The sequence below is a fragment of the Mesitornis unicolor genome, unplaced genomic scaffold (genome assembly GCF_000695765.1).
Source record: "Mesitornis unicolor isolate BGI_N332 unplaced genomic scaffold, ASM69576v1 scaffold18420, whole genome shotgun sequence".
Classification (NCBI taxonomy): domain Eukaryota; kingdom Metazoa; phylum Chordata; class Aves; order Mesitornithiformes; family Mesitornithidae; genus Mesitornis; species Mesitornis unicolor.
The window spans coordinates 1907-17987 of record NW_010160545.1 but is presented as its reverse complement, the minus strand read 5'-3'; the positions used below and the strand labels follow the sequence as shown (position 1 = coordinate 17987).

Genomic DNA, 16081 nt, shown 5'->3' with positions numbered 1-16081 from the left:
ATGTGAGGATTTTTTAACCTGAGCTAGGCAAAGCAGCCTCTGACTGAGTTAGTTCTGCAGTGCAGCCAAAGCCTGATGGTACAAGGCACCTAAGATGGGAGTAAATCCAGTTCTAGCTTTGTCTGAGACCTTTGATGCAAACTGCTGCCTGCTGATTTCATAGAAAAATACTCTCTATTACTTATATGGCTAGTAGGAATTCAAGCACACTCCTTTCTGTTACAGTTTCACTGCTTAGGCTGGATTAGGAAAAAACTTCTTAGGAGTATTAGATCACAGTATTAAGATGTACCTAGCTGTAAACCAAAACCACCTTCTTATCCATGTGTCCCAGGACTGCTGAAGCTTTGAGCTTATAGTGCGAAGTGAGTCTTCTCCTGAAAGAACCAGCCTTAAATGGAGCACTATATTAAGACACTTGGGGATACCACCAGCCTGCCTGCCTGCCAGAGTATGCTATGGGTAGACTGTCAGATCCTCTACCAAAACTAAATATTGTTGATTCCTATCTGTTCTTCCTCTACTAATAGGCTGTGGTGGTGTAGCCATGGGCATGTACAATCTTGACCAGTCTATCAAGGATTTTGCCCACAGTTCCTTCCAAATGGCACTGTCTAAAGGCTGGCCTCTCTACATGAGCACAAAGAACACCATCCTGAAGAGATACGATGGCCGCTTTAAAGACCTCTTCCAAGAGATCTATGACAGGTAACTAGGATAGTTGTATACTAGCTACTACAATGTGTAAGTCTGGAGCAGGAACATCCTCTCCAGCCTTGTGAGCTGCTACAGTTAATTCAGGATTTTCAGACACTCCTCAGCACTTTGAGGGGGCTGTGCACCTTCCCTGTCACAGTCTCCCTTGTCCTGCAGGACACAGTACTTAGTGTTTAAAGCTCTGCTAAATGTGGCTGTGGTCTTTATCTCTCCTAACGGAGTTCCAGATTCTCTATGGGCTTCCGTGTGATTCTGGAGCAGACTTAGAGTGGCCTAGCAAAGCAAGCAAGGGAAATTTAAAAAAGTAAAGAGGATGCAATTTTTTTTAAGTTTGGTTTTTGTTTTTACTCTTATTTCTATGCACCTCACTTTGCATATTACTTTCACAGATTGTGCAAGCTCTGTTTATACGACAAGGTGTTCTGGGTTTTGTTTTCCAGAGAATACAAGTCCAAGTTTGAAGCCAAAAAAATCTGGTATGAGCATAGGCTCATTGATGATATGGTTGCTCAGGCCCTGAAATCTGAAGGAGGCTTTGTCTGGGCCTGTAAGAACTACGATGGGGATGTGCAGTCTGACTCTGTTGCACAAGGTATGAGATGTTTCCTGTGCTACACTGAAGTATGCTCAAGTAGAAGTTTCTCATGATCTTGTCATAATCTTGTGTAATGGCCCAGGAGGCAGCGTTGAGTCTTAGAACTTACATTTCAATCCTGTGGCCAGTCATGGAGCTTCCAGGCAGGCAAAGAATTTCTGATTTCACTTTTACAAGAAGATACATTGAATGTAAACTGTGTAGTTGCACTTCTTTACTGGATGGCAGTTCCTACCAACATAATAACTGATAGGCTTTGCATTCTAATAGAAGGTATCCAGACAGCTGGGATTCTGTCACTGACAGCTTATGTTAAACTGACTAGTGGAAAGCATACTGGCAGGTGCTTTACAGGTAAGTAAGGAAACCTTTATGACCTAAAGCCACCTGTTAGGTGTAAAGAGTGAGATTGATATGTTTAACGTTGCAGACTTACAGTGCTTTATCAAAATCCTATATAACCAAGCTGCCTGGAGCCAAAACAAATATGGATGCAGAAACCTACAGGGCAAGATGTGTGGCTTTATGTAATAAGCTCTTTCTAAAGTGCTGACAGTAAACTGCCTCCCATAGAACAAGGATGTGCATTGGACTACTGAACAACAAAGTTTTCAAAGACACCGATCTCTGAAACCTACAGAGCTAGAAGTGATGTGAATGTCCAGTTTTGCCAGCTTATGGTTCCTTTCATTAGAGCAGATCGTCTTGATGTGAAATAGGTTTGTTTCCCAACACCCTGTGGGAAAGGTAGAGACTGGCAGCCCAACACAGTTTATTTAGGATTCTTTGTTCTCATAGTGCACCTTTTCAGTAAAAATCCATCCAGTGAGTTTGAACATACTAGTTCTCTTGAAATGGTGCAGAATGTCTGCATATCTATATCTTGTGGTTCAGCTGAACTTTCTGTTCAGACAAGCTGTTATTTTGATGTGTCAGGACTAGCTAGTTAGTTGCAGCAGCAGCAGCAGCACTGCTTTTCAGGAACACTCACATCAAGGCTGGGAAGATGTAAGATGAGGGGATTAAAGGGACTCCAAGGGGACTCTCCAAAGGAGACATTGAACTTTTTAAACTGTGTATTCTGTAGGCTATGGCTCTCTAGGGATGATGACCAGTGTGCTGATCTGCCCAGATGGCAAGACTGTTGAAGCAGAGGCTGCTCACGGCACAGTTACTCGTCACTACCGCATGCATCAGAAAGGCCAAGAAACTTCCACTAACCCCATTGGTGAGCTGCTTTTCAGTGCCCTTCAGTGATCTCTACACATGAAAAAACATGTTTGGAGTAAGAACATCTGCATTCTTTCTGCAGAGAATTTAACAACTGAGTGGTAAAACTGGTAGTTCATAATTCGTTTTCCTTCCATGGAGACAGCTGCACCCTGGAGCAAAAACAGGCTGGAATGGAGTGTGAGCATTAAGCTAGACCTAACCTAGTCTTTGAGATATGCTCTTGCTCTTCAGCAGGTAATGGTGTATAGCCACAATGGCCTCAAGGTTCAGATTGATGGTTTTTTATTTTACTTCCCTTCCTGATGCTCAAGAAGACCCAGCCACCCCCCCAAACCATGTACATATTTAAAGTGTAAGTGTACCTAGAATGGGACATAGAGGAAAGAATCCTCTACAAATGCATAGAGACCAGAGTACAGTATAATACCAGGAAGAAGACTGCACCCTTCTATCGTAAGGACAACTTTCTGTGTTGAGCACAGAGTCCTACCACAAGTCATTCTTTCTGACTTAGACAGGAACAAAATAAGATAAAATTGCACACACAAAAAGGTAGTGAGTAGTTTCTGGGGTTTGTGTTTTGTTAGAACTGCACAAAATGCAAAGGATGCCTAGATGAAGGTAAGTGTTCTCTTTCCTGTACAAGATGTTCTATGTTTTTTTTCCCTACCTGTTTTCAGTTTTACTAATATTTTAAAAATTACTCTTCCACATGACAGTTTAGAATAATGTCCAGGTTGTTTTAGAAGGACAGTAATCTAATGTTCTCTCTCAGCCTCCATCTTTGCATGGACAAGAGGACTAGCTCACAGAGCTAAGCTGGACAACAACACTAGCCTCAAGAACTTTGCAGTTGCCCTGGAAGAAGTCTGCATTGAGACGATCGAATCTGGTTTCATGACAAAGGACCTTGCTGCCTGTATCAAAGGCCTACCAAAGTAAGTAATCAGCTGTGCTTGGAGAAGGCTGCTTTACTTGGTGTTTCTGAACAGCATTTGCTGGAAAGTTATTTTAGTATGGTGAAGAATTGCTGGAGTCTCCTCACAGGACAGGGCTCATCTGTATCCAGTGCTGTACAAATAGAACATGAGACACTCCCTGCCCCAAGTAGTTTAGTCTAGGTTGCTCTGTTCCTGCTATTGTACCAAATGCATGGGGAAAAAACAAAGGAACTACAAAGATTTCTCTGGGCTAGCTCCATTGGCCAGATCCTGCCCTGTCCATTTATTAGGATGGAGACCTACTTCACTGCAGAATTTCACCTGGCTACTTCTTCTCTGGAGCCTTTTGGCAAAAAACCAGCCTGATGACTAGGAGAGAACTCTTAGTTTTAGAGGCAAGACTTAGAGTTCTTCAGCAGTCTTCCTCTGCTTTGAGCATTTGAGTGGCTTTAGAACTAATGCCTGTCTTGTTTTGTTTCTCCCCTCAGTGTCACACGCTCTGACTACCTGAACACCTTTGAGTTCATGGACAAGCTTGCTGAAAACTTGAAGGGGAAGCTGGCCTCTTTACCCAAGCTCTAAGGCATGGGGTGTGCTCAAGCTCTGCTAACAAAGCATCTCCCACTTATACCCGGGTGTAAGTGGCACTGTATCACATGCTGTTGTATAACATTTCAAATACTAGAGGAAAAAATGAACGTGTACACTTTTTTTAAATCTTTAAAAGACCATGTTTTCTAAAACCCTTTGAACTGCTGGATAAGGCCTTACTTTTGCTCAGCAGCTGAATGTGATGGTATTCAAGCTCAGTGTGGGTCTGGATTCCTGATGTCATTCACAACAGACCTGAGGATTCTCTCTATGACTTTATGATCTGTCTTTCTTTTCTCTCTTCTTAGACTGAAAGCCAGTAGTGTCTAGCTCTGGTCAAACCAGAGGTGACTCACTGTCCAACAGACCTTAGAAATCTGAACTGTTCTCCTCTCTCCAGTACTGTCCCTTGAATATAATCAAGCTCAAAGGGCTATGCTTGCTCTACTGCAGCCTCTCTCATCTTTTAGTGTCAACCAGAGCATAGTATCCTGATGCTAATGGGATTTGGTCCCATTGCTATAGTCAGGGCTGTAGCATCTGTGAAGCAGCACTTAGTAAATGTTGGAAAAAAGCCCTATAGGCTAAAAGCCTAATAAAGCCATGCTGCAGTGTCTAAATGCAGACCATACATTTAGTTATACTCCTTCTGACTGGATGTGAAGCATAGGAACTCTTACCTCTTTCCCCACCCCACAATTAATAAAGGTGCAAAACTTTTCTCCAGTTGTCTGGTCTATTACTTACCCTTCCTGTTGTGAAGTCAGATTATGACTGTGAAAAAACTATTCCATCCATGGTTTTTTTGTTAGGGGTTATTTTTAAATAATATTTTAGTCTGAACTAAAGTAAAAGCCAACTAACATTTTTTGTCTCTCCTTCCTTTCTGTGATTAGCAGATATGGGGAAATTCTGCTGCAGAGAGAGATGCCAGTACCTTTCAGCACAGTCCAGTACCTGCTGAGACAGACACTTGCAATGTGATGTAAACATGAAATAATCTTACTTTTTAGAGAAGAGTTCTAATTTATTCTGGCCCAGGGCAAGATGTGATCTGTAGAGTGGTGGTAAGCATCAGGTAGTGCACAAGAATTTAAAGGTACTGCTTCTATTGAAATTTTATTTTGGGACTAACAAACTCAAACTTATGTATCATCACTTAAAGATCAGAAACTGGTTACACGTGAGACAAACTCTTACCCTGCAGCTGACTAGCTATAAGTGTTGGTTAGAATAGAAATGTAATGTTAGACTAGATGAGCTCGTATTAACATTTGTTTTGGGATGAGCTTGTGTTTGACACACAGCTCTACACTGGCCAGCAGCTGTCACTGTGCCTTCAATATGACTGAACACAATAATTTGCTATTCTATTAGTCACACAAGCATGTAAGAAGTGCAGCTAGAAAATGTCCCACTGCTGACCTGTAGAAGCAATGGAAACAATCATCAGGAACATAGAATCATAGCATGGCTCAGGTTAGAAGGGACCTTAAAGATCATCTGCCATGGGCAGGGACACCTCTCCCTAGAGCAGGTTGCCCAAAGCCCTATCCAACCTGGTCTTGAACACCTCCAGGAAGGGGTCATCTACAACTTCCCTGGGCAACCTGTTCCAGTGTCTCACCACCCTCACAGTAAAGAATTTCTTTCTAATATCTAGTCTAAATCTACCCTCTTCCAGTTTAACCCCCCCCCCTCGTTCTGTCACTACCTGACCTTGTAAAAAGTCCTTCCCCAGCTTTCCTGTGGGACCCCTTTAGGAGCTGGAAGGTGACAATAAGGTCCCCCCAGAGCCCCCTCCAGGCTGAACAGCCCCAACTCTCTCAGCCAGTCCTCGTAGGGGAGGTGCTTCAGCCCTCTGATCATCTTCATGGCCCTCCTCTGGGCCTGTTGCAACAGCTCAATGTCTGTCTTATACTGGGGGCCCCAGAACTGGATGCAGTACTCCAGGTGGGGTCTCACAACAGAGTAGAGTGGCAGAATCACCTCCCTCACATCCCTCTCTCTGCTCTGCCATAGAGAAAGAGGAAACATGGTCCCTGCTTCCAGGAAGGCACATTCACTTCTCCTTCACTACTAATACAACCACCTCTTTTCCCCACCACTCCCTCCAACATTTAATATTAATAACCTTCAGAGTTAGATACTAATAGACCTTAAAAAAGCAAGTGATGGAGGCTAGTGGGCACTCAATCTGCAGTGGAAAAGTGCACAGGATTTCCTGAAACATAATTGTTGGCTTCAGAGTACACCAGCTGCTTCCTAGAGCTCTTGGGCAGGGCCCTTGCAGCTCCTGCCACCAGTAAAAGCCCTTTGCACCAACACTCCCATCAGCAGACCCCAGCAAAAGTTGTCTTTGATCAGCATATAGCTTAGCTTACCATTAGTGCCAATGCTGATATAGCTGCATGTGTGCATCTGTGTCCTAGGTATTGCATGCTCAGGACTGATTGATGGAAGGCTGCTTTCAACTCCGTATTATACAAATCCCCACTGACAGCAAATACAGTGAGATGGGATATATCAGTTATCTGACAGGGCTCCCTTCCAGAACAGCAGAGCTCTGACTTCTAGGGCTGTCAAAGTCTTCAGCAGTCAACTCTACATGTGACTTCCCAGTGGACTGCTCTACCTGTACAGAAGCCACCTTTTCCAGGTCATGCTAGGCAGTAGGTCAGCATGCCTCTTCTGCTTGCTGTCAAAGCCTGGGCAGCAGCAACCCTTTCACACCCTTTCATCAACCCTTGTGGGCATCTGCAATGCCAGAAGATCAGCCTTCCAAGGCATACTCTGCCTAGGCTGGTGTAGGACCAGGAGAGAACTGGCAGAGCCAGCTAGCTGTCTGTGGTGCCACAAGCACTCAGTATTTGAAAGTCAAGGGGGAAGGGAGGGGAATAAATGTCACAGAGCTTTAGAACAGAATTTATTTATACTTTTAAATTAAAACAAACAATAAGCTATGCAAAACATTAGAGACACTCTAAGATGCACAAGCCCCTAGGAGCTTGGGGGCTGCTTGTTCAACCACTATTTTACTTCTGGCTCTGTCTCTCTTCCTGTTGTCATTAGCTTGCCTGCCTCGGCACTGGGACATCCTTCAGGAAGCCGTTCTTTTTTTATCATCTTGGTCATCTTCTTGGCTTTGGCAGTTTTCTTCTTTTTTGTTTTGCGGAGGAACTCTGTGTCTGTAAATGGGTCACCCTGCCTCAGTTTCCTGCAGAACCAAAAGGGTTAGATTGAACCATCAAGGTATTTCTTGAATTCATGTATGATTTCAGTCTGTGAAGTTTCTGATTTTACTGAAATGCTCCCACTGTAAGATGGAGTGGTACAGTTTGTTCCTTGTCCAGTACAGGAACAGCTGTACAAGTACAGAGTACTTTCTGACCCAGTATAACCAACTCCTCACAGCAAGTTCAAATTGTGACACTTTTTCAGGGGAAAAAAAACATAGTATTAGCCAGTAGCATAACAACAAAGACATCATTTCAGGATTTAAATGGTCCTGCATAGTAGCCATTTGATGTACTGAATCTACAGTTTCTTAGGGAAAAGATGCAACTACTTGTACTACTTCTACCTGCCAGAAAAAGCAAATACAGATACCACCTGCTCACAGAGGAGAGCCCTCCTCAAAACCTAGCATTTCCTTCACTGAAACCCAATTAAAATGGTAAGCATTACTCAGTTGTTGTATAAAACTTCAGATATCACACAACAGCAGTAAGTGAAATCAGGGGGCTCACTTAGCTGTCTTTATTTAGCCTGTATCCTCACGCTCATTCCTCATTAACACTGGTATACCACAGATGAAGTCTGCTAAGAGATGTGCTCATTTCAGTGAGGGAAATAACATCTTTAGTAGCTTGCACATACATCTGTGCTAATGCAGAATTTTGGCTTAACCATACTGTGGCAAAAGATGAGGGTCACAGAAACACAAAGGATAAGAGGACCTTCAAGACAAATAAAGTGATGGAGGGTCCAGCTCTGGAAAGTGAGCGCATGAGAGCAGAGCAGGGGTTGCAGCATGGGAACAGTAATGGGAAGGAATGGTTTAAAGCCCAACCTGTTGAGTGTTGGCTCTTTGTAGCAGACTATGCCCCGTCTCCGCCTGGATGAGTCCTCTGTCTTCCTCGAGCCTGGGAGAAGTGTTAGAGTCCTGGCATTGGTCAAGTCCTGTAGTGGTTTGATCTCTGCAAAGGGAGACATTCACATGTGTACGAGCTTATCAAAGTGTTTCAAAATCATTTCCAGATATCCTAATACATATAGCTGTCAAATACAGAAGGGCTGCATTACCAGGTTTCTTTGAGCACTGCACAATCCTGAACCCAATCACGTTCCCTCTAAACTCAGAAGACCATTTTTGTCCAAAAATCCCAGACCTGATCCACAAGTCAGCTCAGGAATCAGATTAGGTTCCTCACTGAAAAAATACAGGTCACTAATGCTACTAGTATCACTGGACCCTGATGTATTAAATAAAAGATACAAAAATGATAGTTGATAATTCTAATGCCCAGGAGCTCACAGCCTGGAAGAAAATGCAAAGTTTATGGCATCCAAAACCTAGGAAGCATCCAGCAAGACACAGGACCTCCCAGTGTTCACTGCAACTTCCAAATTGAACTCAGCCAAGAGGGAGAGGGCAGGAGAACAAACTTCGTCCCTCTAAAAAGTACAGCCCACTCTAGCTACAACATGTGTGAAAGACTGATCCTTCATGATGCTGGAACCAGGACTGGTGAATTTTCTTTTTCTCTCTCTCCCCGCTTCCCTTGCAAGGCCCATAGTGTCGTTTGTTTTCAGCCATTAAGCCGACTGTTGTGGGAAAAACTATTGTCTTTGCTGCTACCGTTATCTGCCACTAATTTGTTGTTAGCTGTTAAGCCAATTGCTGTCAGCAAAACTGATAAGCACAGGATTGGTGATTGGAACTGTTCAATAAACACTTTAGTTATGAACCTTGAGACTTGTCTCACCGCTGTTCAACCCATTGGAGATTTATAAGTCTGAATCGCCTGTCCCCCTCCCTCAGAGCTGGACATGACAACAGGCCTGTTGGTCAACAGCTACAGGAAGGAAAAACCCCACAGAAAAACTCTCTGTAAAAAGAGTATCAAATAACAGCAAGCTCCCAAAAACACTTAGCTTATTGAATTACCAGCCAAGGGATACACCTTCCAAATCTTTTAAAGAAACCCAAAGATAGTTTAGGTAGCTCTTGATGAATTTCCATTGAAGATACCACCTAAAGGTATAAAGTCTGAATCTTTACAGCACTAACCATTCTGGACCAAAAAACTGCCACCTTCATCATATTCTGTGCCCCACTAATGCTTACTCTAGTAGGCAGGGTCAGCATCAAATTATACTTTTCAATTCCTTGAGTAATTGATTTTCTAATTCAAATCAAATTATGCTTTTCAATTGCTTGAGTAATTTATTTTCTAAATTGACAGGCATGCCTTGTAGATACCAAAGGTGGTGAAGTGGGACTCGCAGCATGTGCTCCTAGTCTTTTTGCAGTAGCCACACATAAACAAGTGAACAGAAATTCTTACAGGAATGCTGATAAACTAGAAGCAAATGCAGCCACAGAAATGACTGAGTAGCATAAATGCTGTACTGGACACTGATCTTTAACTCTGAAGAAAGGGAAGAGGGGAAGAAAAATATAAGCACTTGCTGCATGGGTTTTTGGCACTCATGTCCAAACACAGGTCCCCTCCCCAGCCTACAACCTACCAGGTTCCTGTGAAGGTGAGCTCAAAGAACTTGACTTGAGCTGGTTTCTTTCTCCAGGTATTTCCTCTGCAGTCTTTTCTTTAAATACTAGTGAGCTTTCCAGCCAAATAGATTTCTCTGGCATTCTGTTACCTTCAGTACTTAAGCTCTTGGAAACTGGTACGTCTGTAAGCCTGGAACTGACAGGCAAAGCTGCAGAACAGCTCACACAGGATTCAAAACTCTGTGAAAGATCCATAAGATTATTTGCAAGTGATATGTCAGCTATCTGCTCCTCCAGGAAGTCACATGGCTTAGACAGCAGATCTGTAATGCTGGAAAACTTGCCCATCAGGACAGCTTGCTTAGATGTAAGTTCTGAACTTCCAATGAACACCTTGGCACTATCACTTTCTCTGGTGAGGAAATCAGCCTCTGGAGGACTACAGGCGCTCCTCTTCCTCTGAGGCCTTGGTTTGGGATAAGTCTCTTTTATATTTTCTTGAAGGACTCCCTTCAGTTTTTTATTGCTCTGAGCAGCTACCAACCTCTCAACTCTAGGAATTTTGCTAGCTTTGCTCCCTGGAATAGACCTGGGAGGTACAATTTCACTCCCTTCAAAATCTGTCTGGACACAACTCAAGTTTCCTGCAATATCCAAAGGACAAACAATGTAAGTTTCCCTGCTACGTTTAAGATTACATGGTGAATCCTTTGTGCTCTCCTTAGATACTCCTTGAACATCTATACATGGCCCAAAAACAACAACTTCCTTTCTCTGATCACAACAACTGCTTTTCCTAACTGTCATCTTCCTGCTTGTCTGGCTTCTTTTAGGCTGTTTTTCAGCTTTGGCCTCTGGTATTTTCACACTGTTTGGCAGATTCTCAAAGTCATCTATTTGCCTAATTACTCTAGTTTTTCTGTTGGTTTTCTGCCTGATGCTCTTTGTGCTCACACTTGAGTTGTCTTGAAAAGCACAGGCACTTGAGGTCTCTCTCCTGAAGAAAAGTGCATTTTGTAGATTGGAATCATCTGAAGGAACTTCATGACTTGAGAGGGTACAAACTGGGCTTTCTGGCAAGCTCTCAGTACTTTGGATCTCAAAGATAGCTTCCTCCTTAAGCTGTTGCAGTAAGTCACCACTGTGCAGCTGTGCTGGATTCACCGCATCTGTTCTTCTGAGATATTGCACTTCATCAGAAGTTTTTTGCTCCACACCAGAGCCTTCATTCTTCCTGTCAAAAGCCTCCACGCAAGCCTTCTGCCTCACCTCAGAAACTTCAGACTCAATATAACATGTTGGAACTTGTGGCTGAAGAATCTTCTTTGCATTTTGAGCACTCTCTTCACCTTGAGATAGAGCAGGACTACTTTCTGCATTGGTTTTAATTGCATTTGTTTTCTTTTTTCCTGTGCTTGCTTTTTTAACAGTTGTTTTCTCACCAGTTTTACATTTCTCACCAGTTTTACATTTCTCACCAGTTTTAACCTTTACAGGAACAAACTCAGGGACTTGGCTATAGCTGGGGTCTGTTTCAGCATCACATCCAGTTTTTTCAGCCTGTGGCTGATCACAGCAAATCTCTTTACCCAAAGATCTTCTATCAGAAACAACAGTGATTTGAGTAGGTGAAACCAGGGAGCTAGGAGATTTCAGCTGTGCCTGTGTGTTGCTCTTGCTGGAGCTGCTGCTGTCTTCTGTGATACTACTCTGAGCCGCCTGAGTAGAACTGACACGTGGGAAGACAGCCACACCAGCAGATGGAGTGCTTGTTGCAAACAAGGTAGAACACTTTCTCCTCTGAGTAATATGCCCTTGTGAGAGACGATCAAAGGAATGTTTTGCCATCTCATAACCCTCATCTGGAAGAGGATGACTTTCCCAGGCAAGTGCTGGCAAACTGTTGGTATTTTGTTGGGTGTTGTGCAAGGCCCCTGTTGGAAAGAAAATTAATTCCTAAGACTGAGAAATGCAGCAGCAGACAAATGCCAGCTTTCCCCACTCCACTTAAAAGCCCTGACCCACACACTGCCAAAAATCTAGAGCACAGAAAAAAGAATGTTTGGGACTCCTCAAACTTACTGCATAACAGAATTGCTCGGCTGGGTCCCCTCAGAACAGAAAGGCAATCCAAAGCAAGATCCATTAACTAGCCCTGATATTTAGGAGTACTCACAATCTGTATAGGAGTTATTATTTATATGGCAAATCCACAAGGAACAGGTGTGCAGCTAGTCGAATTCTGCACCTTTGGACATGGCTGAAAATCTTATGCAAGCTCAGTGTCTACTACTCAGAAAGACTGATAAGTGATCTTGAGCTATTGCAAACACACCAAATATCCCCGTCACGGCATCTCACTCTGGGATAGATGCAATTCTAGCAATATCAGCTACAACTGAAACATGCAGTTCCTAACAGTAATTAGGAGCTGCTGGAGTGATGGTTAGCAACTAAATCATTGTTTCATTTCTGCACAAAGACATGCAAAGTCAAACCAGAACAACAGAAGATGCAAATTTACCTTCAAAAGTGTATGAGTCAAGAAAAGCCTCTTGTGCTTCTGTTGCTTCAGTTGGCCTCTTCCCATTCTCTTCCTGGTGGAACTGAGGCTTCTCAGCAGGCTGTGGTGGCAAAGTGTCCTTGGAGGCAACAGGCACAACTTCCAGAGGCTCATTAGAAGCAGATCTCTGAAGATCTAATGAGGATGTTGGTACCACTGCGGAGCCGCCACCTTGCTGTCCTGCATCACGCCGCTTGGAAATGGGCACCCTCATTGGCATCCATGGCGCACTACTGAGAAGGAATAACAGCAATGGAGCATTTTACATATCTGTGACAGGCTCCAGAATCCAGTAGAATAGCTACACCTTTCGTCTCCATCAAGGGATGCTGAAATACATTTCTGAAGGCTTAAAGTGCTAAAGAACACACTGCCCAGCCAGGACAGATTTCCCATTCTTGTGCAAGTACAACTCATAAGGAAAGCACACCACTGCAGACACAGAAACAGGACAAAAATACACTGAGGCAACAAAGTAAGGCCTTTCAGTGCTCAGGTTGTGACCATAGGTTCACCTCACTGTGGAACACCAACGTGGCTGCTTGGAGGTATGTGTGTGGGCAGCTTCAAGGGTTCCCCTGTGTTCAAAGGGGAGACTAGACAGACGAGAAACAGAACTTCAAATACATTAAAATATCCTGCTCTGACCTGCTTTCCAAAGCACAAGTTTATATCATACAAACAGATGACTATTAAGCATTTATATGTAGCAAATATCAAAGCAGCCAGCTATGGCACTCACTCAGTTGAAGAAATCTTGCAGTGTTCACCAGCAACAAAGGAAAAACTATCTAAAAGTAATGCACTTTCAAACAAAGGAGAGAGAAGGACCAGTTTATGCATAGACTCAGCATTAGGACAAATAAGACAAGGAGTAGCAGCAGAAAGAGAGTAAAAGAAAACATCAAGCAGTGGTGGTTTAGAGAAGACATCTCATGTAAAAGAGACAACTGGGCAACATATAAAACACAAGAGGAAGTTTAGCATACAGGAATTCAGGACAAGCTTGGTGATATTTGACATCTTAAGGCCCACCTCGAAAGATGACAATCTGCAATATAGTCAGACGAGCTATCATCAGTCATGCTGCTCTTCTGGTCATTGGACAAGGATGCAGAACTTGCACAGAACTGGAAAGCAGAGAAATAGAAGGCTGGTTTAAAGCTTCTGCAATCCCCTGTGCGCCCCCCTGCACTGAAACAACAGAAGCTAAGTTTCACCTTGGAAAGTACGTCAAATACTGCTGGTGACCCCCTCCCATTTGAAATTGCACAGATTATGGAATAAATTGCAGCAGAGTCATAGTCTGTCTCCACAGGCTTAAGGATAGAGTTAGACTAGTTCGGATAATCTGAGACTAGGAAGCAGGAGTATTTTACCACCCACCCATGAGACAGGACATATGGAAAGTGTCCTATTCCCTATGTAAGTTGCCATGGCAACACTTGAAAGGAGAAATTGGAAAAAAGTCACAACCTGTCATATCAGAAGAGCCTACTGGCCAATACAGCCCATGACCCAGGGGAAGAGAGTTTAGAACTGTAGCCTTTCCTACAGAAGAAGTTACTCTAGAAATCATTAACACCAAGCTAAAAATGAGGATGCAGCCAGCACAATTCAAGCAAGCAAAGAAAACCAATTGAAGCTTCAAACACTGAAGGGAGCAGGCAACACAAAGCAAAAGACATAGACAAAACAGTCCTCTTCCCAGAGCAGTGTAGTCACGTTTCCCATGGTTTACCTCAGACGGACAGGCCATTTTAACTCCAGCCATAAGGTTTTCAAGTTCTTTCCAGGTGTTAGTCTGTGTTGAGGTAATAACAAAACAGAAGCAATAAAGACATTAAATCAAAACGTCTATTCCAAAAAGGATGTTGGTAGCTAAAACAAGGCATGTTCTGGGGAGAACAAAGCTTGACAGAAAGAGTAAACAAATGAATGGTAGCATTTTTCATATGCAGAGAGTATGTAGAATCAGTGACAGCTTCCTCGAGGCTCCCAAGGTTGAGATGCTAGTGCTGCATACATAGAATCATAGAATGGTTTCAGTTGAAAAAGACCTTTAAGATCATCAAGTCCAACCATCGATCCAGCCCTACTAAGTCCACCACTAGACTATGTTCCTAAGAACAACATCTACTAATCTTTTAAATATTTCCAAGGATGGCAATTCACCCACCTCCTTGGGCAGCCTGTTCCAGTGCTTAACAACCCTTTCAGTTGCCCTGGCCCATACCTTGCCCATTGTCCCTCCCCACGCTAGCCACAGTGTTAGTGCCATACCAGGAAGCAGAGCTTGTGTCGCAGCACAGCATTCTGGAAGTGGCACTCCTCCACCTCCTTCTGTAAGATTATCTTCTCCTGGGTGAGCCGCTGTGCATTGGCTTTCTCTGCATTGAGAGCCAGGGCCAGTGCTTTATTGTTGTGCTTTAAGGAGACTTTAATAGTGGAGGAGTTGTCTGTAAGGGATAAAGAAGTATCACATAAAATCAGCATCCAAGGTCTCATCCATGCCTCTTCCCTCATCATCCTTCTTTCTTTACCCAGAATAACCTCTCTTAGGCTCAGATCTCTACAACTCAATAGCATGTCTCCCCCACCCCCCTCAAAGTCAGTAGCATAATTCCTTCCAGCAACAGAAGCCTTCAGAGGACAGCAGGAAAAACTTTCCTTAACACCTAAAAAACGTGACAAGACACCCTCTCCTTCCCTCAAGGGAGACGTGCTGAGTCAGCAAGCTACTGTTTCAATTCTTAATGAATGATGGTCTGGTTCAGGTGCTGAGTTTAGAAAGATATGCTTCTGACTTTGAAGAAGTCACCTATAGCTCTGAGTCCTTATCTCCATCCAAAAAGAGGGAGAAAAATCTACTACTGAGGAACGAAGTAGCCCTTGAGCAGATTTAGATCCATGTTTCCCAGTTTCAAGACAAATAAAATTAACAGAAATACCTAACTTTTTCAAAGTAGTTCAAATTATTTTATGTACTATTGTTGCATTTTTTCCGCCATAAAAACAAATCACAGTTGGGCTAGCTTCTGTACAGGATTGCATATAAACTAAAATACTTTCCATGCCTCTTATTTTTTTTCTGTTTGGACCCTGAGGATTCAGTTACCCAGATACAGCTGTCTAATGCCATCTGAGATACTGCCGAGCAGCCTGTGATGCCCCCAGCTGCTGCTCCAAAGGTTCTACATTAAACCTGCCAGTCGCAGATACCTCAGACACCTTTGGGCACCTCAAGTGGCACTTGACACTCATTTGCAGGGTACTGAATGTACTAGAAACCCACAAGCAGAGAAGCAGCTGTTAAATGTAAGCTCTGAGTAAGACTACCACCCACTGCCACGGCCAAGGCACAGTAAAAAGCTGACACAGCTGCCAGCCTCTGTATATACCGCAAGACAAAATATACTCACTAATTATTTTGGTTTTGATTTTTGACACAAGCGAGGCATTCAACTTCGCAGTCCTCAAAGCACCGTTTTTCTTCCCTCGCATGCGCCGTCTTACGCCACTCAGGCTGAAGGACCTTCCGGAAGCCTCCATAGCTGGAGAGAAGCGACACCGAGCAGGGCTAGCACCTGTATTCTTTCCTTCAAGTACGTACCGGCAGGACCTACACTCTCCCCGAGAGGGTACCTGCGGCCTCGCTTCCCGCCCTGCCGCTGCGCTGACCCCCGCAGGGAGCAACGAGGCCG

General features: G+C 43.6%; 2 protein-coding genes across 2 annotated transcripts in view; one reads left to right on the top strand and one right to left on the bottom strand.

The window, feature by feature from the left end:
• IDH1 (isocitrate dehydrogenase 1 (NADP+), soluble) overlaps nucleotides 1-4377 on the top strand; it is a 10395-nt gene extending 6018 nt beyond the window's left edge. The window contains exons 4-8 of the mRNA XM_010190303.1: nucleotides 531-708; nucleotides 1158-1309; nucleotides 2400-2540; nucleotides 3321-3483; nucleotides 3975-4377. Of these exons, the coding sequence (XP_010188605.1) occupies nucleotides 531-708; nucleotides 1158-1309; nucleotides 2400-2540; nucleotides 3321-3483; nucleotides 3975-4068 (728 nt within the window). The 3' untranslated portion in view covers nucleotides 4069-4377. The remainder of the gene's footprint in view (nucleotides 1-530; nucleotides 709-1157; nucleotides 1310-2399; nucleotides 2541-3320; nucleotides 3484-3974) is intronic.
• An 8008-nt stretch (nucleotides 4378-12385) lies between these two features.
• Nucleotides 12386-16081, bottom strand: part of LOC104545228 — a gene marked incomplete at its 5' end in the record, with an annotated part of 4262 nt that continues 566 nt past the window's right edge. The window contains 6 exon segments of the mRNA XM_010190314.1: nucleotides 12386-12432; nucleotides 12435-12607; nucleotides 13413-13507; nucleotides 14119-14181; nucleotides 14661-14836; nucleotides 15800-15931. Of these exon segments, the coding sequence (XP_010188616.1) occupies nucleotides 12386-12432; nucleotides 12435-12607; nucleotides 13413-13507; nucleotides 14119-14181; nucleotides 14661-14836; nucleotides 15800-15931 (686 nt within the window).